Source organism: Colossoma macropomum, unplaced genomic scaffold (genome assembly GCF_904425465.1).
Source record: "Colossoma macropomum unplaced genomic scaffold, Colossoma_macropomum, whole genome shotgun sequence".
Taxonomy (NCBI): Eukaryota; Metazoa; Chordata; class Actinopteri; order Characiformes; family Serrasalmidae; genus Colossoma; species Colossoma macropomum.
Window position 1 is genome coordinate 19,489,379 of NW_023494798.1, and position 23,907 is coordinate 19,513,285.

The 23,907-nt window shown below is 40.4% G+C and overlaps 2 protein-coding genes across 2 annotated transcripts; both read left to right on the plus strand.

The window, feature by feature from the left end:
- The first annotated feature begins 836 nt into the window (after positions 1–836).
- On the plus strand, positions 837–6,599 carry cotl1 (coactosin-like F-actin binding protein 1). Its single transcript, XM_036585126.1, has 4 exons — positions 837–1,314; positions 1,822–1,904; positions 4,736–4,893; positions 5,631–6,599. The coding sequence occupies exons 1-4, from the start codon at positions 1,238–1,240 to the stop codon at positions 5,739–5,741; spliced, it is 429 nt and encodes a 142-aa protein (XP_036441019.1). The 5' UTR covers positions 837–1,237; the 3' UTR covers positions 5,742–6,599.
- A 12,680-nt stretch (positions 6,600–19,279) lies between these two features.
- Positions 19,280–23,646, plus strand: meak7 (MTOR associated protein, eak-7 homolog). The gene is made up of 7 exons (XM_036585347.1): positions 19,280–19,624; positions 20,531–20,758; positions 21,206–21,350; positions 21,581–21,979; positions 22,088–22,206; positions 22,635–22,817; positions 23,039–23,646. The coding sequence occupies exons 1-7, from the start codon at positions 19,451–19,453 to the stop codon at positions 23,153–23,155; spliced, it is 1,365 nt and encodes a 454-aa protein (XP_036441240.1). The 5' UTR covers positions 19,280–19,450; the 3' UTR covers positions 23,156–23,646.
- Positions 23,647–23,907: the final 261 nt, after the last annotated feature.

The window sequence follows — 23,907 nt, forward strand, 5'->3', positions numbered from 1 at the left end:
GTGTCCGATCTATTCCACAAAGGGCTGGTGTGGCTGCAGGTTTTCATTCTAAACAAGCAGGAGCACAACTAATTCCCACTTGTTTAATCAGTTGGTCTCAGCCTTCAAACAGTTGATGAATTAAATGAGGTGGGTTCCTGCTTTGTTGGAATGAAAGCCTGCAACCTCACCAGCCCTTTGTGGATAAGACTGGACACTCTTGCCATAAAGGGATGCATGTGGTCAGCAACAATACTCAGATAGGCTGTGGGATTCAAACAATGCACCATTTGTATTACGTATCCCATTGTGTGCCAGGAAAACATTCCACCACCACTGACCACTACACCACCATCACCAGCATGAACTGTTGACACAGTAAAAATGCCACATTTTGACCCCACTGTTCATCAGACAAGGCCACGTTTTTCCAGCCTTCAACTGTCCAGTTTTGGTAAGCCTGTGCCCACTCAGATTCCTGATCCTGGCTGACAGAAGTGGAACCTGCTGTGGTCTTCTGCTGTTGTAGCCCATCCACCTCAAAGTTTGATGTGCTGTGCATTGTGAAATGCCTTTCTGATTACCACTGTTATAAAGAACGCTTGTTCGAGTTACTGTAAGCTCGAACAAAGTCATATAAAATTTCAGGATCTGACTCTTAGACAGAGTGATAGTAATGAATGTTAATATGTGTCCCACCACACCCTCTTTTTCTTTTAATGCTCCATTGTTCACAGCGAATATTATGGCCGTCATTTAGGTTACTCTTTAATCCAAACCTTGTATAAGAGGCTGGAGCTCTGCGTTGTTCTCTGACACGTGAACAATGCCGGTCACGATCCACAAGATGGCAGAATAACTCACTCAGCTGACACACAAAGGAATGGGGTGGATTTAATTTTGCAGAATCCCTTACTTGGCCATTAGGAGGTGGTGAGCCCTGCTACAGAGCACCCAGATTCATTTGAACAGCAGCATGACTGACAAATATCACCAACGCCCATAAACCGGCAGTAGGAAATGAATCGAGTAGTGAGAGTCGCCTCTTTCCCTGCAGCCTGAAGCTGAGAGCACAGACTCCTCACAGCTACTGCTAGCATCGCTGCCCTTCTACGCTGTAACTAACTCTCGTCTGGCTCATTTTCTGGGATTTAATCAGCCCTTTCCCGCTGATACACCCGCTACAGCCCTCCTCTTTCCTGTCCCTCTCGTTTTATTCTTCCCCAGCTTCTTTATCTCTCCCTCAGCGCCCGTCAAAATGGCAACACGGATCGACAAAGAGGCTTGCAGAGAAGCGTACAACCTCGTACGAGACGATACCACAGACATTAACTGGTAAGTGAGTGACAGAGCAGCCTAAGCTGATTTCAGTGTTGAGATGTCCAGAGCGGCTGTTTCCCAGCTGTCTGTCTGTTTGACAGTCTTATTTCATTGAAGTGTCTGTCATACGCTTTAATTTACACGAAGCTTTAGTTGGCTTTTTATTCATCAGCTTCTTGTTTGAATGTTCCCGTTCCACCTTAAATGGTGCAGCAGTTACATTCTGGTGCCTCTCTCGCTGCCCGATTCATTTCCTCAGGCGCTAGAATGTAACTGCTGCACCATTTAAGGTGGAACGGGAAGTTCAAACAAGAAGGTGGTGAATAAGAAGCCAGCTTAAGCCTCGTTGAATTTGCTTTGATTTTTGATCATCAGAAGTGCTGAAAATAGAGAAAATAGGACCGTCTTTGCCTCATTAGCTTTGCTGCTTGCAGCGAATGGACAGCTGTAAAGAGATCTTTGCACATTTTGTGACGAGCCTTTGAATGAATGTATGTCTCTTTTGCTTTAATGTGCTCTCAGGGCCGCTTTTAAGTACGACGGCTCCATAATTGTTCCAGCAGGTCACGGAACCGACTATGCAGACTTCAAAAGTCTATGTACAGGTAAGCCCCATGATCACATGGTGCATTTTTATGACCGTTAGACTCATTTGCAAATGACATATGCATAAATGGCTCATATAAGATTGGAGCTGAAGCCAGTGTATCAAGTACTCATCGGTTTCCTAATTGGGGGCTCTGATGCTAAACTGCAATACTTAAAGTCCCTTCAGTGCTCATTATTTTATTGGCCACTTCTGCTTTCCGTTCCTGAACCGTGTTCACGTCACTGCATCAGATTCTCATTTCATAGACCACCAAAAACAAGTGTCTCAACTTCCCAAGCAGACATGGGAAGTGGACTACCTTATATGCTTATTTGCTTCAAGTCAGTTGCTTGGAAATGAACAGTTGTGATAAGAGGAGGTGCAGCTCTTGCTGGGACCTGACAAGATCATTTTTCATGTGTGTCTCAAACTTTTTAAGCTACGTTCACATGACTAAATCTCTGATTGGCTGACCCCATAATCTGAGTCTATAGAGTCATCCCTCAGAGAGAATGATATCACCCCCTCACCTCCACCCAGCCCCATTACCAAGCTGCTGATCTGATCTGGGTGTGGTGTGTCCAAAATAAAGGCTGCAGCAAAGCGCACCTACAAGGACGCTGAAACTTTTTGATGTTTGACAGACTGATCCATTCTGTGATTTAACCAGTCTGTTCTGTAATTTAAGTTCTGATCCTGCAGTAAACCCTGTTTAGGCTAAAAAATGATGAGTTGGCTATACACAAATGGGCTATAATCAACCTCTAGCAGTGTTTCCCAATCCTCAACCTGAAGTTCTCCTGAATTGCAGTTTTTGTGTGAGTTTTACTTGCTCTGAAACAACTAACTCAACTCATCAGTTAAGAAACTCTTCCTGAGCTTAAATTGGGTGTGTCAGAGCAGGGAGAACGCTAAAATGTGCAGTGTAGGGGGACTGCAGGAGCAGGATTGGGAAACACCAGCCTAGAATGATGCATGTGCCTGCATATCTGATTGAGTGACATTGATTAGTTGAGGAGTTTGGTTTCTAGACCTTCAGGAAGAAGTTAGGATTTGATAAGGTAAACCTGTAAATGACATCAAGCCTTTATGTGCTGAACTTGTCTTTGTCTTTTCTGTTGTATGCTGTTGCCTTGGCCAATATTGGCAGTTGTGTGTTGCTGTATTGGAAGTTTATAATTCTCATGACTTACCCAACTGCATAGCAACTCAAAATCACAGGGCAGGGTTAAAATCTTTGTGTACCTCTTTTCGCTGCATCATCATAGTTGCGCTGTTGATCTAAGGACAGCCTGGTGCAACGTCAGCGTAAGCATACAGGCTGGCTCAAGCAGAGAGGGAAGCGCTTTTCAAAACTGTGGCACTGTAAAAGGAAGTAGAAGTAGGAAAGGTCTAACCAGCTTAAAGGAAATGCAACAGGAACCATTTCAAAGAATGATAATACTAAGAAATGTTCCCACTCATTACTACAGTTCCTGGTTTTGTACTATAGATTCAGATGTTCTGATTAGATGCTTTACACTTCTTAGACTTGGTTTGGGATGACTGACTGCACTGCGAGTCATCTTTGTATTCTTGGGGCAGATTTTGTTGTTATTATCCATCATTCAGTGTAATCTCATAGCTTGACTGCTTGATGTAATGAACTCTTTAAAAACGACATCAGTGACCTATTTTTCAACAGACAAGCTTGTTAACATTAAACCCAGTTAATGAACAACAACATTTAATATCTGATATACTGCAGAGGGAAGTGGTGCCAGGGTAGCAAGGGTGGAATGTTTCTTGGCAAGAACAGCCAATCAGGTTCTTATAAACAGTGGCGTGGCATGGCATTAAAAGGCACAGGTCAGTGCCGAGCAAGAGGTTGATGCGAGTTAATGTGAACTAAACTCATTTTACAGTGCTGTATTGTTTACAGTGACCATGTACTACCAGTTGTAATGCTAGTGCATTGCGGGTACTTGTAACTTTAATCAGGTTATTTAACAATCTCTAACAGTATATTAAGATCACTGGTTATTGTGTAATTAGGTGAACCAAGTAGTCATATTAACAGCTGTACTAATAAGAAACCTTATTGATCAGTTCAGAAGTTGCATGCTGATATACAAACACAGACACAAAATTTGCACATTAGTCAGTACACATTCAAAAGATACCTTTAACTGATTAGATGTCTTCAGTAAACCAGACTGCAGTGTAAGGAGTTAAACTGAGCAGGACTGTTTTGTGCAGGTCATGAATAATGGCAGTGGAGAGGTCAGGAAAAACAGTTGGCGGCGATTTCTCCTGTAGGACTGAGAGGATTTGAATTTTTTTCCTGAACTGCGTCCCAGAGCCACTGCAATGCAGTTGTTGCCAGTTGAGAAGCTCATAGTCAACAGTTAGCAAGTGTGTCTATGTAGGAGCAATAGAGAAAAATGAGACTAATTCAGAAAACTATTACACTCCTAATTCTCTTCTTAAATCGGTTCCTTGACCTGAATACCTCTCGCTCTCACCCTTTCTCTCAGTGTTTCCTTGTTTAAGCTTTGTGCGTAGCCAAAGATTGGTCTTTCACAAGCCAGCAGTGCGCCTGGGTTCATGGTTATTACACCTCTGAATTACCTCAGTTACTCAGCCCTCTCCTCCATTTACACAGTGTACTATTATCAACAGTACCTGCAACTCTACCAGCTTCATTCACAGCAGTTTACTTCTCAGAGCCATAAATAAGAAAAGTGCTTCCTACAATACCATCTGATTTTCTCACACACAAACAGATATTCAATACAAATGGAACCTGCTCAATCTTTTCTCATGGCCAATGTTTTTCTTACCCTTTGCTTTCTGTTCATCTTCCAGATGACATCCGTCTGTTTGGTTTTGTGCGGATCACGACGGGCGATGCCATGAGCAAGCGGGCCAAGTTCACCCTCATCACCTGGATTGGAGAGAATGTGAGCGGACTGCAGAGGGCCAAGATCAGCACGGACAAAACACTGGTGAAAGATGTCGTTCAGGTATGTTTCAAACACGCACATACTCTTCAGTTCAGAGCTTGTACTGTACTTATAGACAGTGTTTGGCATGCAAAAAGATTATTTGTTTACCTTTATTGCAAACTTATCAGTAATTACATGTAAATGCTTCCTGCTTCAGGGCATAATGTATGAATATCAAGGATGAATAAGTGCATGAATGATCAAACTGGCAATTCATCAGCATTGAATTTAGAATAGTCCTCATGAATCCTAAGAATCGACTGCAATCAATTATAAAAATGTATAATGTAGTGCAAATTTTCAAAGAATTCTTAGTGTATTGCTTATACTGCCAATATTCCACTACAGTGTCATTTTTTCTGTCATAATAAAACCTCATAATGAGATTTTGGCATTTGTTATATTTTACATAATTTAAAAATGACAGCTGGCCTTCACATTGTATGAAGATTTCATGAGGAATGGACCTATAGACATTGTCTAGAATTACTTGGAATAACACCATTAATTTACATTAATCAAGAAAAAGTTAAGAAAAGTTAAAGAAATGTGGGAAAATTTCTCCCAAAAACTTACTCTTTTGAAGGTTTTGTTCTGACAATTTTAGTAAAATTTAGTAGTGAAATTGCAGACTCATTTCTTAAATTGTAACAGAACAGCAACATTGTGCAGTCAGATATTTATACCCCTAATGAACATGTATGGTTTCATTACTGTACAGCAGGTTGTGATCTGACCCTCTTTTCTCCTTGTAGAACTTTGCTAAAGAGTTCATGGTCAGCGACATCCGGGAGTTGGAAGAAGACTACATCCGTAACGAGCTGAAGAAGGCTGGCGGTGCCAACTATGATGCCCAGACGGAATAGAGCCTATCAAGGCGCACACAGAGGAATGGGGTGGGGGGGGTCATCAAAACTCGGTGAAAGGAAGGGGAAGACTTCATCTCACACACCTCCTCAGACACATGTACACAAACACATGTATGCGCACAAACATACACATTGATACATGCATATATATGTACACTTCTCAGTCCTTTCTCCAGTGGTCATGGTTGATTATCTACTGTACTGTGCATCATCTCACTCTCATCTCAGCCTGGGCTGCGAGTGTGGACCTCATTTTCGTCAGGCGTTGCTTTGTTTTGTATGAGAACTGTAATTAGACCCATTCGACTTTGAAGTGAAGAAGCTCCTTTTGGATTTTGATTGGACATAGCTGTATCACATCTACAATCAATTACAGTTTCTTTCATCTCACCATTGGTTTTTATTCCTCGTTTTCAAATCTCGCTCTCCCTGGCTACTTCCTTTTTACAGAGCACTGTGTTTACGGCCTCGATTTCTCATGGAGACAGGGGCATCATTGGATGTATGCTTATGTGTGTATGTGTGTATGTGTTTGCAGACACTGCACTGTGACTCACTTAGTCTCCAGGTTGGGGTGAGATTTAGGACACTTGGCAGCCCTGGAAGCAATTTGCCAGGCTGCGTTGTTGTCACTCAACCCAGCTATGGAGTAGCCATTTCTCTGAGTGTAGCCTTCCTTTTAGTCATTTTAATTGAAAACCCCAAGAATGTTTTTTACAGCAGTTTTTATTTACTTTTTCGAAATTAATCTGTAATTTTTTTTGGAAACAGATGTCATGTATGAACCATAAAAAAGACTTTGACATTGACATGGGCACAAACAATCATTTCAGAATAAAAAGTTTTTTTTTTCAAGATATGTTTCTATTGTGTGTTATGTGATGTGTGTGTGTGAATGTATTTTTCAGACATTTTCAGGACAAAAACTAAGGTAAAGGTGGCTCCTTGTCAGGGCCAGAAAAAAAATATGTTTTACTTGTTTAAACTGAAAAGTCACTTCTTTTTGAGATTAAAGGGATATTCCGGCCAAATGAATCATTTAACCATTGCTACATCTGTTGTGACCATGCCTATTCTCCTCCTAAAGGGCTGCCACAATAGTCCTTAGGGTGAGATTAAAACTAAGAAAACCCCCTTTTGATGACGTATCTTGAAGGTAGGAGGAACAAGTGCTTTGGGGCAGATAAATGAGGGTGGTCTATTTCAGAAGGAAGCCAGATAGCTAACATTACTGGAACATTATAAGAAGTATTTATTTGGCCTGTACATCAGTGGATTTCTTAATCACTGTGGCGATTTTTACGACACATTTGTGTAATGCATGGTGGATATTGTAGCGAGAGAGCATTGAGGAACATAAACACAAAAAGGTTACAGAATCTTAAATTGTGTCAAACCAATGAGGCTAAAAGATGCAATGCTGCACTACAAAATGCCAAATAACATGACATATAACATGTTAAATGCTAGTTTTAGGCCTGAATGTCCCTTTAAGGCTTAGGTAATGCAAGCTGCTCATCACAATACTACTGCACTGCCCACATGCTAACTGCCCCAGGGGACTTAGGGGAGTCCCGTGGGTTGTCATGGTCACCACTTCTGTCAGTCCGACAGCCAATCACAGACTCAGGCCAAGCCGCTCTGCTCCAAAGCCTGTCAATAACGGCGCCTGCTTTCCCCTGCCCTTCAGTCCACTAACCCCCTTTTCTCCTGCACTCCCTCGCCCTCTCGCTCTGTTGTTTGCTATTTTGCCCCCCTTTTTCTCTCACTCCTCCCCCAATCCCTTCTTCTTGCTCTCCCTGTCCACCATTTAGTCCAACAGATGTGAACTCGACTACCTAATTACTTAATCTATAATCTATAAGCCTCTTGCAGCCTTTATGACACTGAGTTTTGGTCACAAGAGAGGGCAAATGGGTGGAGTGGGAGAAGGAATGAATAGGGGAAAATGATCCCATGCAATGGTCTGTTTAGAGCTATGCTGTTTAGAATTGTTTAGATCTTATAGAGCACTGTGAGAGCACAAAGCAAAAGGAAAGGATTTAGCAGAGCCAGCTGGTCTAGTGCAAAATCAATGTGCACTTTTCATAGGAGCAGTAGTGTACGTACTGCTAATGTAATGTAGGGCAAGCGGACTGGGGCCTGCAGGCCCATAACTTCCATAGTTTCTATAATTTTACATTCATGCCTCTTGTTTAGCTACAAAACTTAATAATATATTTTGATTATTAGTCCACATTACTCTCCAACTTTAGGGGATAATACAGCAAGTAAACAAGAAAATGTGTACATAAATTTGTAATTTATTGAAGGTTATATTTTGGGGGGTGGGAGAAACTTGTGCCTTGGACATGCCTAAATATCATCATTGTCTCCAAAATAGTAACTTTTTCACAAGAAGGAAAAAAGTCTTATCTTTCAATATAAGGCAATAACAAGATTTGATTCCAGATAATGTTGGATGATGTTTATCGGCCTATTTATCATGAAATGTTCAGACTGTAAAGGGCAGCTGATTTTTTCAAATTATGTAAAATAAATAAATAAAAAGACAAAAATGTTATACAAAGTTTTGGCCCTGAACAATTTATTTCAATTCAGAATATGTTGCCCCTATTCTCTTGATCAATACAGTGATGCGTATGAGTAATTATATGACTCTGTTTGCAGTGTATGTGATTAAGCTGAGAGTTGTGAGTTGTGTTTAGGGGTGGGACAGGTGTTGCTGCGTGCCTGCTGGGACTGTATTAATGAGATTAATGACTGTTGGGCCTTGATTAGTCTCTTGTCACAGTTTCACAAGCTGTGTACTGACTCTGCTTTCCACATGCAGCCTGGTTGTAATCTCTGTGCTTGTTTGCAGAGATTCTAGAGAGATGCATGTCCAGACAGCTCTACAGATCCTAACAAGAGCCTCACTTGTTTGCTGTTTGCTTTTCGACCCCCTCTAAATCTATGTGTGTGGCAAAAAGGTCCTTAAAAAGGAGCACAAAACAGAGGGAACTAGAATATCCAAATTCAAGACCAACAAAATGGTCCTGACTTTGTAGTGTTTTTAACAAAAGCTATGTTTCATCTTTTTAAACTTAAAAGGCCAAAACTATTTCTCGTGGGTTACTGCAGTTAAGGTTAGTTTAGATTCTGGGTTAGGCTTGGGAAATACACATTACACATAGATAGTTACATATAAGAAATTAATATGTAGGACATGCAGTGGGGTCCAAAAGTCCACTGAGAGCAACCAGTAGTGACTGGTGTAGTGGGCTTGGTATGGCAGATTTCCTAATTCCACTGTACTACACAGCAGACTGGGGTTCTAAGCACACTACACTATGAATAAGGGTCCTTGGGCAAGACTCCTAACACTACACTTGCCTACTTTTGTAACATGATTAAACAGTAAGTATAGTGTAGTACTTGCAGTCCTTTCTAATTTAGTACAAAGTTTTTCATTGCAGTTTATATTACAAGCATAATAAATTGAGCAAAAAAGTAGAATTTTTAAAATGTTAACATTAATTTCAGAATTCTTTACTATTTGGTATGCCCCCCTTTTACTTTAATGACAGCGTGGCATGGAAACCACAAGTTTATGCAACAGACTCTGATAAGAATATCAAATCCACCTGAGAGCTGTCTGGACATGTACCTCAGTGGAACGGATAAGACTGAAAAAAATACCTTTTTTGCACAAAGACCTTAACCTGTTCAATGTCATATTGTCAATTTTTTTTTTCAGTTTGAAAAGTGACCTAGAAATAATGCAGAACCTTCATTATTTCTTCTTTATTTAACATTTTTTAAAAACTTTACAAAGTTTTCAAAAACATTCTGTTGTTTATTTCAGGTTTGGAACCCAATCTACTTATGACCCCACATCCTGCATTGTAAAGCAAACCTGTGTGTGCGCTTGAGAGAAAGCGCATATTTCAAAAGACTATTTAGCATAATGTTCACACAGAGATTCACAAGGAAGTCCCTGCTAGCTATTCTGCTCAGATTCTTCCTGCATTCCAGAGGCCTCCCAGCTCCGAAATATTTCATATCCCACACACATTGCTGTATTCATGTGTTGCTGTTGTGTTTGTGTGTGCATGCACAGTGGTAGGGAGATATATTTATGTCCTTGTCTGTTATTCTGATAATTGCATCGCTGTGCGCAGTAGGTGAGTAGGTACTGACAGGTTGTTTGACTCAGCTTCTGTCCAATTTATTTTTCATTCTGTGCTCATGTTAAGATGTGCTGGTGAAGAAATACAGGGATGGACACATAGTCCTGCAGATCAGCAGGCTGTCTTTCCCATGTAAATTCAAGGAACCAACACAGAGCACTGCAGTTGTGTCCTTGTTATTAAGGCTTTACAATCCTTAACCTTTGGTGGTGTGTTGTCCATGAGGAATTTGCATGCACCCAAACACATGCATTTACATGCACCATGCCTTGGCTAGCTGCAGGCTGTTTAAGGCATGTCATTGCATGCTCAATAGATGTAGGTCTGGAGGAGAGGACTGAGGGGCAGCCTGCTTCAGAGTTAGCCTTGAAGCTTGTTTTGGATGGGCTGTGGTTTTGGGGGAGAACGAGGGGTGCTGGGGCGAACTAAGGGGGGACCTTTTCAGGCCAAGTGAATGGGGGGGGAGAGAATGCGAATGTGAATGGGTCGCTTCTCAATGCTCCTGTGTGCCACTCCAACTATGGCACAGAGCAGCTTTTGTTAGCAGCTAACGAGCTGCACTGCAACCAGCCACCAAATTGGTTCAGAGACCTCATCATCACCAACCTGCTGATGCCAGGACCTCACCATCAGAGACTCCAGCAACCTGGTCTAAAACGTTCCTGAACTGGACAATACATTTCCATACAGTTCCATTATTTCAAGCAAAGCTAGTCAAGCTAGCAGAGCCCAATGCAAATATCCTTCAGAATTATTTTCAGTACACCTGCACAGACTCTGCAAACTTAATTTAAACATGAATACATGCTTAAAAATAAAGGTTATTAAATGGTTTGTGGCTTGGATGAATGGTTCCATCTCAGTTACAAAAATGATTCTTTGAAGAATCATCCTGAAAGGTTCTTTAGTGAACCAAAAGGCATCACTCCAAAGAACACTTTTTGGCACCTTTATTTTATTTTGGGTGTTAAGACAAAGTAGACATTTATGATTTTGTGTACTAATGTCATTAATAATGATCCTCTCCATCTTCTCTAATTGTGCCTCATGTAATATAAGGTTGTACTTTTCTCTTGGGACAAAAGTGCTATATATGGTCAGATGTCAGCAAACGTTACGCATGGAAAGGCCCAATCAGGAAGTGCTCACAGGTCTGGTTTTGGTACTTCAACAACATATTTTTGAATAACAAATATGCTCAACAACATGGCCACACTGAAAAAAGGGGACAATCTGTAGATTTACCATACTCACTGTTAGTAAACTCCATGCAAATGCTGTGGAGGCTTTGCACTGTTTTGGCAATTCCTAACTGGGCCTTCAGTCAAAACTTTATTTAAAAGGTCCACATCAAGGAAAACCACCTTTTCTTAACTTTTTTAAAATAAAAGAGTTTGAAGTAGTATGTAAATATTGTTACAGTATAAAACCATATTGTTCAGTACAATCCATATATGGAAACTAAGCTGCAAAAACAACCTGTTAAGAATTGATTGTGTTGGCGAATACATTTACATGTATTCGCCAATTCAGCCTACAGCAGTTGAGCCCCACACATTCATGCTGAAGTTATAAGGAGTGTTTCAGCTTGGGCTGCTTTTTGAATGAGGCACAATAGAGAGTATCCAATCAGAGCACAAAGTCTATACATATCAGTCTTTAAGGCACAGTAACAAACTGTTTAATTCAAAAAAGTAATGTGAAAATGAATTATGGTTGTTGCTAGACGACCCTGGATTGAGGACCACTGAGACACACAAGTAGTGAACAAGGTTGTAACAGGCCAAGAAAGCATTTATTTGGTATGAAGCCCTTTTCAACCAACAGAATGTGTATATAATTGCCTGCCATCTTATTTTAAATAACAGTAAGTTAAATAACTGTAAGTCTCCAAACACACAGTCCCCAACAGCCCCCGTCCCTCACCACACACACACACACACACTGTAATCACGCTGGACATTGCTCATTTAATTAAGCTGTAACTCTTGTGTGTATGGATCAATGAGCTTGGTAAAACAACAGTTCATTTATTGATCATGGCTGTGCTTTGGATGCACTAATAAAATATGAGACATGTCACAGAATGAAAGGTCACAAGCAGAGATTATAAGCAAAGGTCAGCTTTAAGGGTCCCAGGGGGAGTCAATGGATTTGATGAGCGCTATGTAATGGCACTTTAAGTATCTCACCACTAGCCTTTGTAATAACATTATAAATCACTTACTTTACATTGAATGTCAATTCACTGGTGTCAGGAAATGTTTGATTTTTAAGGGTTAACTAGAGTATAACAACATTGCAACATAGGTCACTAAGAGACCTTAGGCAGCACAAGTAAGTGCGTAACTGCATTGCGTAATCAAACAATAGCTTAGGCCTATTTACAGAGATCTAATACGAATGTGTAAGGGATACTACATACAGAGTTCAACAGTAAAAACACTGCTTGTAATGCGAGTACCCGTGAGTTACTATTTGTTTTCAGTATAGTATAGTTATTTGTATTGGTTTAGTATTTCATAAAGAAACCCTTAGGGTGTTGTGCTGAGCAAGACTCATGTGACCAGGGATGTGGAACTCGATGTTGTGTAATGTGTAACCTCAGCTGCTGTAATTTCCTAATAATCTATCAAGCTGGCTTTGACTCTCCTCTGTTACACCCGTATGAGGTGCTCAAAGACTGAAACAAGGCCATTACACTAGAAAGATTTGCAATGCAAATGGGTTAACTACAACCTCTCAAGTTCAGACTCTACCTGACAGATAAGACCTGCGATTCTGCATGAGACACTCTAGTCATGCCTTAGTCACACTACACAGAGTGCTCTGAAAGCAGACTGTATTCTTTCTGACACACACAGTGTGATGAGGCTTAAAACAAGACACATCTTTAAATATTTGATCTTTAAAGGGGAATATCATTTTTTTTTCTGCATAATGAAATAGTTGTGATGTAAATAAAGTCATTCAGAGTGGTTTAATGTAAAATGCTCCCTGTTAGAGAGACTTAATGAGTCAGAATTATTCATAGCAGTGGTGAACCAGAAATCACCAGAAATGCTGCCTCTTCCACAGGACCGCCCATGTGGCCCACTGGCCAAAGTTGGTCCTCAAGGACACTGAATTTGACCTCACTCCACCCACTCAATAAGAGAACAAACATCTATCTATCTATCTATCTATCTATCTATCTATCTTTCTCTCTCTCTCTCTCTCTCTCTCTCTCTCTATATATATATATATATATATATATATATATATATATATACATATTTATATGTGTGTGTATGTATGTGTGTATATATAAAGTTTGTTACAGTCTTACTTTCTTTTTTAAAACTGTCCCACAAGGTTCAATCTTAGGGCCTTTGCTTTTCTTTTTGTACACATTACCTCTAGGTAATCTCATCACTTTTCACAGCTATGCTAATGGCATGCAATTATACATTTCCATTCCTTCTGATAACCAAGTCACTATTGACAGGCTTACTAGTCATGTGTCACATATGCCTCAGTGGATGTCACAAAATTTTCTACAACTAAATCACGAAAAAACTTAAATGCTGATCCTTGGTACTCAAACTCAGAGAAAGATGCTTTGTGAGAAACTAGCCTCTTTTGCTTTGTAAACCAAACCTGAAATACGAAACCTAGAAATAATCTTAGACTCTGAGCTCTTTTTTATCCCACATGTAAATGCAGTCACTTAAGTAGCTTATCATTTCAGAAATATCGCTGAAGTTCAGCCTTTTCTTTCTCAGAGCGAAGCAGAGAATTTCATGCGTTTGTTACAAGCAGAATTGATTACTGTAATGCTCTTTTTACTTAAGAAAACAATACAACCTCTACAACTCATACAAAATGCAGCAGCACAGACCCTAACAAAAAACAAGACAGAGAGCTCATATCACTCCTGTTTTGAAAGAGCTGCACTGCGGCCTGTATCTTTTAGGATAGATTTTAAAGATCCTTTTCTTGTTTATAAAGGGCCTTTAAGCACCTTTGTACTCCCACCGAATGTCTCTCTGTTTATGTTTCAACATGTGATCTTAGATCTGTAGATACTGACCTTCTGCACACACCTTCCATAAAACTACAGAAAATATTTAGAAGCTTCTTTCTGTTATTATCTTCTATTACTGTCAAACTTTATCAACAGTCTGTGAAGCACTTTGAGCTGCCATGAATATGAAAAGCACTCTATAATGGAAGGTATTATTATTATTATTATTATTATTATTATTTTGGGCCTTAAGGCAAAACGTTTTGGCACACTGTTCTATATGCTACCTTACAAAACGTCATTACATGAGATGGTTGCCTCATGTCTGAGACATTGTTTTAGGATGGCTTGAAGATAGGTTTTGGCCTAAAACATGTTTTTTGTCTCAAATCCATTCATGATGGAGAGGTATATGCAGGGGTTTGTATGGCAAAACACTACCCATTTGATATTGGTAAAGTAGATCCGTTTTATCATTATTTTACCATTTTCAACATAACATATAAAAACTCTCAAGAAATGTGTAGCTTAACTGGTTGTTTCAATTGTTAAAAAGCTATAGTTGTGTTGCATACATTGCTACCCGTTTCCTATCACCACCACTATAAAGGACATTTGTTTCCTTACAATGCACACAGTGTGGTGATCTTTAAAGGCCATAGGTTGCTTAAGGCAGACAGCGAATGTGCACCGATGTGAGATAAGGGCATTTGTAAAAGTTTAGTGCTGTGAATGTTATCTCTGTTCTCTGTTTGAAGCTGCAGATGATTGGCCATAATAAATAATGACACCTGGTGATTGGTGCTGTTATTTCCCCAGATGAACGCAAACCAGCATTCAGAAGACAACTGTACATGTGTTTATGTGTGTACACTCCTGTTCATTAATTTGTGTTTGTATTTGTATTTCATGTTCTACATGAATGAGTGTGCGTGCAAGCGTGGGCGCTTCACCATTTCCTGCACATTGGCTGTGCTAAAGGCCTTTTACCATATAGGGCTGTGAAGAGAATGTGGCAGGCAGGGGGAAGAGGAAAGAAGAAGTGAAGAAAAAAGAGAGAATACTCTCGTGTCTCAACATGCAGCCTTGTGCTGGTATGGGCTGTGACTGTGAGCGTACTGACAGAAATACCTTTCAAGTGAAGAGTGTTTTATGTGCTCATCCACATGTGCATAGCAGAAATTGTACTTCATTTCTTTCTGCCTAGGCCCACACAACACTGGCCTCAGAGCAGATACGAAGGAGTCAGAGCAGTAAACTATCACTTAAGTTGAGACATTTTACCGGCTAGCACTTACATCCTTTTATTGCTGCTTTATTTATGACTTCTGCAATACATTACAGGTTCTGTTTACTCAATATGTAACAAATAATGCTCCATCACTGTTAAAACATCATAATGTGATTGGAACATTAAAGTGTGATGAGCAAAATGAACTTTCTGAGAGGTTGTAATTTTATGTTAATTTGATACACAATTCACTCTGAGTGGAAATAAGGGACTAATAGTCAGTTTCGGTTTATGACACAGTAACCAGATGCATCTGGCTTAGTCAAAAGGAGGAAATGTGATAGGGTTTAAGAAGATACTATAATGAGAATTGAGACAATGAGAATGTTTAGGGCCTATGCATGTTAATAAAGAATATGTAAATATAAAGGTATAGAATGGTATAATTGAGGACAATTAAGGGTATCAGTGACAGACATGGACAAATTGAAGATGATATGAGGGTATGGGGCTATAAAAGGTCAAAGTGAATATAATGCATAGTGTTGACAATATAATACAATATATCATCGCTGTTGTTCGAAAACTTTGTACCTCTATTCTTGTCTTTTTTTCGCATTATTTGAAAACTCCAGTTACCCTTTGCATTATATGGTCTAAAATTACTTAGAAGTTAAGAATCTGTTTTCCTTCTCCTGCAAAGTTGCCATTCCGGAGATACAAGGTTTTGTTCCCACAATGACTATATAAATAGACCATATAGACCATATACAGTGACTACATTTAAAGTCTGTACGTATATATATGTGTTGTTGCCCAATCAGGTTTATTGTAAAAGCCGTGTCTGTCTGGCAGCAAATACAGCATTTTCTGTTCCTCTGCAATGCAACCACTGCATAAGGCTTAGCTTGTGTGGGCCTGGCTAAGGCATGCATGTTTTGTTTCTCTTTCACTAGAAGCTCCTGTTGAATATCTTTATTTCTGTTGGAACAGTCCAACCGAAATAAAGCAGAAGATGCACTGTTCAGATGCTACACTGCACCTACAACTGTACTGCACCAGTACTGTGGTTTTAAGGTGAGAGCACAGAGAGCACAGAAACACTGACAATGTGACTGCAGAGGAGGTGCGAGACTCTTCTTCAGACATCTAACTGTATATATAAAAAAAAAATAATTGCATCTAATTACACATCTGATTCTCGGCCACAAACACAGACCAAAGATGTTGAGGCGGATGTTCTGTATAGACTGGAGCAGCGTTTTTGTTCGTCCAGTGGCAGTTGCTCTACAGCAGGTGTGTGGACTAGGTCAGGCCCGGCCAGCCAGCAGTCACATCACGGGCAGGCAGGGAATCCTCCCTGCGGGAGATATCTCAGCCCAGAGAGTTAATCAAGACTACATGCTGAGAGCGTCGTCAAATCCCATTTAAGTCTTTGAAAGTGCTTCAGTGTGTTCTGGTGGTTATAGCCCACCTAGAGTCATGTGGGCTGAGCTACGTATGAGCCACTGATTATTAAGGCATGCTTTTTTTCAACCATAGCATTAATTAATATGAAATTCTATTACTGTGATCTTAGATTTAACACTGGGCAAAATACATATCTATACAGCTGGTAATATTGACATGCCATGCTTTTCAGTTTTAGAGATATTTTAGGACTTTTTATAGATAATGAGCATTATATTCTTATGTAATGCCCATCATATTCTATTTTGCCCCTTATTTTTAGTATTTGGGGGTTAAGGTTATATACGATCTATGATATAGGCTATGTGATAAAATAGCACTGTACCTGTGGTCAAGCAGCTTGTTTTAAATTTTTAAAATTCTATTTTGTGCACTTTACACATGGTATCCAGGTCATTACAGTTTACTGAAAAGTATTAATACGACTCTATATTATCTGTCTTGCAGTTTAAAATATATAAAAACTAAATAAATAGTAAGTTATCGTTAACTTTTTTTAACGCAAACTTACATACAATCAGATACTGTGATACATTTGGAAAATATCGTGATACTGAGTTCATCAATACCACCCAGCAGTACTTACATCTGTTTTTTTTCTGTTGTAATGAGTAATCTCCCTGTCATTGAAAGCTCTATTGTATTGGTCCGTAGCTGCTGAAGGCAGGCAGTGTTTGTGATCAGCCCATCATCACGCCCAGCTCGCAGCCATATCTCATGCCCTTAAAAGGCGTTTTTTCATCGCTCGCTGTTCGGAGGAAAAGAGCCGCAAAGACACGGCGAATGAGGACAGGGCACCGTGCGACCTGCTGCTGGAGCAGGACTGCCCCCTTTTGGTGGACTAGAAGATCTGCAGAGGGGAGGGCGATCACTAGAAGGGCTTTGTCATCACTATACTATATGCCCAAAAGTCTGTAGAGACCTGCTCATCCAACGTTTCTTCCTAAATTAAGGGTAAAATAGGGGGTTTGTCCTCCTGATTTCCTGGGAAGGCTCTAAATGGTGGAACGTTGCTGCAAGGATTTGATTGCATTTAGCCACAAGAGCATAGCAGAGGCCAGGAACTGATGTTGAATGATTAGCTCTGGATCACAGACGCCACTCCAGCTCACCCCATATTGGTACTTCATCACTCCGAGAACACAGCTCTGCTGCTCCACCGTGCCAATGCTGGGGGCCTCATATCCCTCTTGCTGATGCTTGACATCAGGCTCGGTGACCTCAGGCACACGTAACTAAAAGTAGAATACTTTTGCACAAATAATGTACATTTCATATAGAACCTAAAGAAATTACTAATCAAAATCAGAAACATGTCTAAATAGCCTCTCATACACTTTTATACATTTATATATAATAATGTAAACACAAAATACAGAAACATATGAGTTTATGTATAGGCCTATACATGAGACATATAAAAAGAATTTACATATATAAGTTGTTATATATACATATATATATATTGATGGAAACTGATACATATTAAATGGAAAATGATATACATGGAATGATCATGGATATATTTGGATCGAACATTGGGATTAATAGAAATGCACATCCATCCATCCATCATCTAAACCCCTTATCCTTCTGGGTCACGGTGGGTGCTGGAGCCTATCCCAGCTGTCATTGGACGGAAGGCAGGATACACCCTGGACAGGTCGCCAGTCCATCGCAGGGCAGACAGACAGACATACATATACATTCACACACACATTCACACCTAGGGGCTATTCAGCATGTCCAATCAGCCTGACAGCATGTCTTTGGACCGTGGGAGGAAACCGGAGTACCCGGAGGAAACCCACGAAGACACGGGGAGAACATGCAAACTCCACACAGAAAGGACCCTGGGAATCGAACCCAGGCCCTTCTTGCTGTGAGGCGACAGCGCTTAATTTTAAAATGATCTTCAATGTTTAATTTTTTGAATGTTATTCATTGTAGGCCTATATGTATGATCCACTCATCTGCAGCTACCCATCATTTTTCAGTCACTCTCAAGTACTTCTGTCCAAGGGATCGCTATACATACTGGTCACTTTATCAGAAACCCCTCCCTTTAAGCGCCACCTGGTGTTTGTTGATGCTCATTTGTTTGATGTGCAGTTTGTGTTAGCCGTCCTCAAGCCCTTCAACAGTTTCTGACCACAGAGCTGCTCTTGGCTGAATATTTTTGAATGGTGCACCACTCTCAGCCTAGTAGTGATAATGATATGCGAAAGCCTCACCAGCATATCAGTGTTGTTTTTAGAAATGCCTCTTTTCATTGTAAATAAATATGGATTCCACATATTTCAATGGTCATTCAATATATATCAATGTTCATTTCATATATATCAGTGTTCATTTCATTTATATCGATGCTCATTCCATATGCACTATATATCCAAAAGTTTGTGGACACCCCTTCTTATTAGTCAATTCAGCTGCATTAAGGTGCACCCACTGCTGACACAGGAGTTCAAATGTTCAATTTTTTTTTTTTGAAATGCACATTGATGGATGCATACATGTGACTTGCACCCGCGGCACATTAAGGGATCGATCATTGCTTACAAGAGCAATGATGTAAAGTATTGGACGCTGTCTAGCCAATCAGATCTCTCTCTGTTCTTATTGGTCTCCGGGTGATGACGCGTTACTCGGTTCCGGAAGAGACAGTGTGTTTACACTAGGCAGTTGTAGTTACTGACCGCAATATTAGCTGACGTATGTTTCACGGTTTCTCGGCGGCTGTGTGCTAGTTGGGTTATATTTGCTGTAGCTAAATGCTCTTCATGCTGCAGCTGTTTGTCGTTGTTTGTCTTTTTACTCCAGAGCGATGGGAAATGCAGAGAGTGCCGTAGTGCACAAACGGCTGGTCCGCTTTCGCCCACATGAGAGACCCGTTATCGAGGGGGTCTTTGACAGACTCCAAAGTGCGAGCTCCTCTTGCTCCTCTGCCAGCTCGGGAAAAGCTCCCGCAAGGAAGGTTTTGCTCTTGGACACGCTCAAGGTTGGGATCAGTCGCTGTCAACTCAACAATATAGTAAATGGTTGTGTCCTAATAGTTCAATGAAACGAAATGAGTAGCATTTGTGTCCCCATGGCCAACAGACCAGGCGAAATCAAGGCAAGCAGATAGCAAAGCAGGTCTCATTCAGCGATTCGGAATCCGTGATGCTCAAACTGAGCAAAACGAATTAATCTGTCTGATGTTTCGAAACCCACGCGCTCACGTGATCTGACCTCACAGGTTAATGGTGTCGGGAACGGTTATTCAGTGCGAAATGACAGGTCGATTGAAAGTAAAATATGTTCAGTTTCACTCCTGAATATTACATACATATATGTTCTGTGCACACAGTAGAGCCTTTTCATAGATGTGATGTGTCTGGATTTATAGGCATAAAAATAATCTATTCTAAAGAAGTATATTCACATAATTCACACATACAAAGTGTTGAGAATGGTAAAGAAGTGAAACCTTAGTGAGGTTGAGGCCAAAAAAGGATCTTAATCCCAAAAGTTGAACAATGAATGACTTGAAATTACACCAGAGTGATCATAACAAAGTAAAATTACAAACAGAAAGATATTTACAGAAAGGACATTATTTGTTTAATGGCATACATTGCACAGCTGTCAGAGCCTGGATATACCAGGAATAAATGGCAAAATAGAACAAAATTACAAACCTTTGGCAACAGGAATACCACTATTTTAAGACATTAAATCATGGATTATACTGTGGATATACTCATTGTCTGTCATGTCACAAAAATATAACAACTAACAACATGTTGTCCAGAGTAATTTGAGTCATTATGTCTTTGCTGATTACTTTAGACTTTTCTCCTAGAGTATTACAGGCTACAAGCACCACTGGGTTAATGTTTGGCAACTATTTGATGTTTCGCAGGTAACCATGGGTAAAATGGCCTCAGATGCGATGATTAGGAGAGTCTTTGAAGGAATATGTAGTGTTGACCCTGGGGTGTCACTGCCACCTGGTGGTGGGGCAAGTCGAGAGCAGCTGGTGATCTTCCTGGCAGACACTCTTCGGGGAACAGCAGAGGAGCGGGCACCACTTATCATGGCAATGGCACACGGGACGAACGGAACTGCATCTCCTGATCAGATTAGAGGGGTATGTATGATTTAACACTTCAAAATGTTTTCCTTTGGTCCCTGAGTGGCTCTCATCTGGTCAATCACAGCCTCTGATTCAAATCACAGATGTTCTGTCTGTGGCCTAGTAGAAGGACGGAGCAATGTACCAGCCACACTTTCAGGTAAATCTTTGCTCAGGCAGCAGAGTCAGGTACTTATTGTTATGTTCTGACACTGTGGAGGAAGGCAAGAGCTAGCCTCTGTTCTCATACACTAATGATGGGACATTTAGAACATTGGAAAACCCAGTGTATTATACTTTTAGAATAAACTGAGAAGAAAGTATAAATAAAGTTCTGGTAATGGCCTGCATAAAACTAGATATACCACATTTAGTTTATATTTAGTTATGTGACTGAATTCTTCATATTAAGACATCTTGACAACATTTCATTTTTACTTAAAAGTAATGTTTTTTCTACAGTTCTTGGAAGACTTGATTGCAGCTGTAGTGCAGATTCTCACACATAGGGGGCGACTTAGAGGCTGGAGACCAGATCGCATGGGTGATGGTGACCAGGGAGTGAAGCTGCTGGCTGAGCAGTTGAGCTCCGAGTTAAAACCTCCAGGTTAGTGATATCACTTGGATGCATTCAAATTTCATGTTTTAATTTTAATCTTGTGCCTCAGTGGTCCTGTGTTCATAAAGTTTCTCAGAATAGGAGTGCTAGTTCAGGATCTGTCAGGTTTATCCTCGTAGACAAACCTTAAATTGAAAAATTTATGAACATTGGAAGTCATTAATGCTTCAAAACATGTCTGTAAGTATCTGACTGAAGGCCCTCTTTTTCCTCTGTAGATCAGAACACATGTGATGTTGCCTGTCTAGAGGACTGGCTTTTCCGAGTCTCAGGAGTGGCCACATTCCTGGAGCTCCTGATTGGTGAGGGTCTCGAGGTTGGGCTGACCTCAAGTCCGTCACCCATTCTGCTGCCCCAGTGTCGAGACGCTCCATGGAGTGAGCTCCGCTGTTTGCTGGATCTACCTCTTCTTATGTTCCTGACCCCTCAGCTACCTGCAGGATACAGTTCTCAGTGGAGGTTGCTGTTCTCCACAAATATACATGGGGAAAGCTTTACCCGCCTGGTTGGCAACTGCAAAGGCGGAGGTCCCACTGTTTTACTGGTGAAAGACACTAAGGGTCACATATTTGGAGGCTTTGTTTCTCACAGCTGGGAGCTCAAACCTCAGTTTCAGGGTGAGTAAAGGGAAGAGAACAGTTAAAAGTATTGTATTCACTGTGTTTTTTTGCATGTGTTTTTATTGTATAAGCGGGCCAGTTCTTATGCTTATTACTTTTGACCAGGTGACTCCAGGTGCTTCCTGTTCTCTGTGTTCCCATCTATGCGCGTATTCATAAGCACAGGCTACAACCAGCACTACATGTACCTGAACCAGGGCCAGCAGACCATGCCCAACGGCCTGGTGAGGCAGTTCATCATTGTTCATTCTAAAACATTTGATGGGTAGCCACTAAACAGCCATATACCATGGTTTGAGTGTTTGGAATCACTTGACATATTAATAATCATTGTTTTATTTTATAATAACTTAATAACACTGGTTATTTTATTCAGTAATAATGTACAGTTGTATGCAAACGTTGAGCGCCCCTGGTCGAATTATGTAAAAAGTAAAAAGAAGTTAACACATCCTCTACAGAGAACACACTTTTGTGCATTTAATACAGTTATTGTTTATTTGGTGAATTTAGCATAATGAGGGGGGGAAATCAAACATAAAGTATGGCCTTATACTTTATTTTCTTCCTGTATGTTAAACTAATACATATAAAATGGCCTCTAGAGACATTGTTCTGCTCTGAATACATTTTCCTCATTGTTTTGTTTCAGGGTATGGGTGGACAGCATGGCTACTTTGGCCTGTGGCTTGACTATGATTTTGGCCGTGGTCACAGCCGGGCTCGACCACGGTGCACCACGTATGGTAGCCCTCAGCTCTCGGGAGATGAGGACTTCACAGTGGACACAGTAGAGGTGTGGGGGGTTGGCCTGCCACCTGAGGAACAGGAACAGGTCAGCAATATATCTGCATTGTCACATATGTAGAATATATTCCATACTCCGATCTGTCTGTTGAGTCCTGGATTATCATTCTATGTCATCTTGCTTTTCCCTTTCCTAGACAGTGTTTCAGCTAGCATTCTCCTATGTTATGCTGTGTTGAGTTGCTGCTACTTTACACTAAGTGCAGGAGAACAACTTCAGTGTTTTGTGTTTGGGCAATTGGTTTACAGGATGAGAATAAGAGGAGCGTTCTGGATGCGGATCCTGAGGTGCAGGCCATTATGGAGATGACTGGAAAAACTCTGTACAGCAAAGTCCTCAGAGAGCCAGAGGACAATGAGGGATGAGAAGGAGAGGATGAATAGTCAAGAGAATGGATGGATTCTTTCAACACACCGAAAAGATAACAAACCTGCACTGCTGCTTTTATATTGACATTTTAGGGGTCAGAAAAATGGGGCCTTTTTTTGGTCTTTTTGCAAAATTTAATCAAGTGCTGTGACAATGTTATAGACATGTTTATGTCCAAAGCTCAATTCAGCTGTACTGCTTGAACATGTAGCACAATGCATAGGCATGGGTGAAGGTGTCATGTTGATCTACAGATGAGAGGAGCTGGTTTCCTACTGTGTGAAACATTAGAGGATGTGTGGAAGACTTTGAAAGAGATTGTGACATACTGAGAAGTTACTGACTAATGATAAACATGTAAATGGATTGCACTTTTTGGGGGATATAGAAATTCGAAAGCATTTAAATGCATACTTCTACAAAGCAGTGTTACAATTTCTGTGTGAAGAAGTGTTTTATTGATTAAAAGAGAAATGATCTGATGAAATCAGGTGTCGTTTTTTCCTCATCACGTGTCTGATTTTTGATAGCTGAAGGAAGGATGAAGGATGATGAATACACCTGTGAACAATGGGGCATGTATTTACTTTGTTTGCTGCACAATTGTTTACTGTAGGTTAGAGTTGATTCGTATCTGAGTGCTTTGAAATGTCACCACCCACCTCTGAACGTGACAAAGTTTCCAGCCACATTTAGGGGGCACACTGCGTTTTTTGTTTTTTTTTTGTTTTGTTTTGTTTTTTTTTGC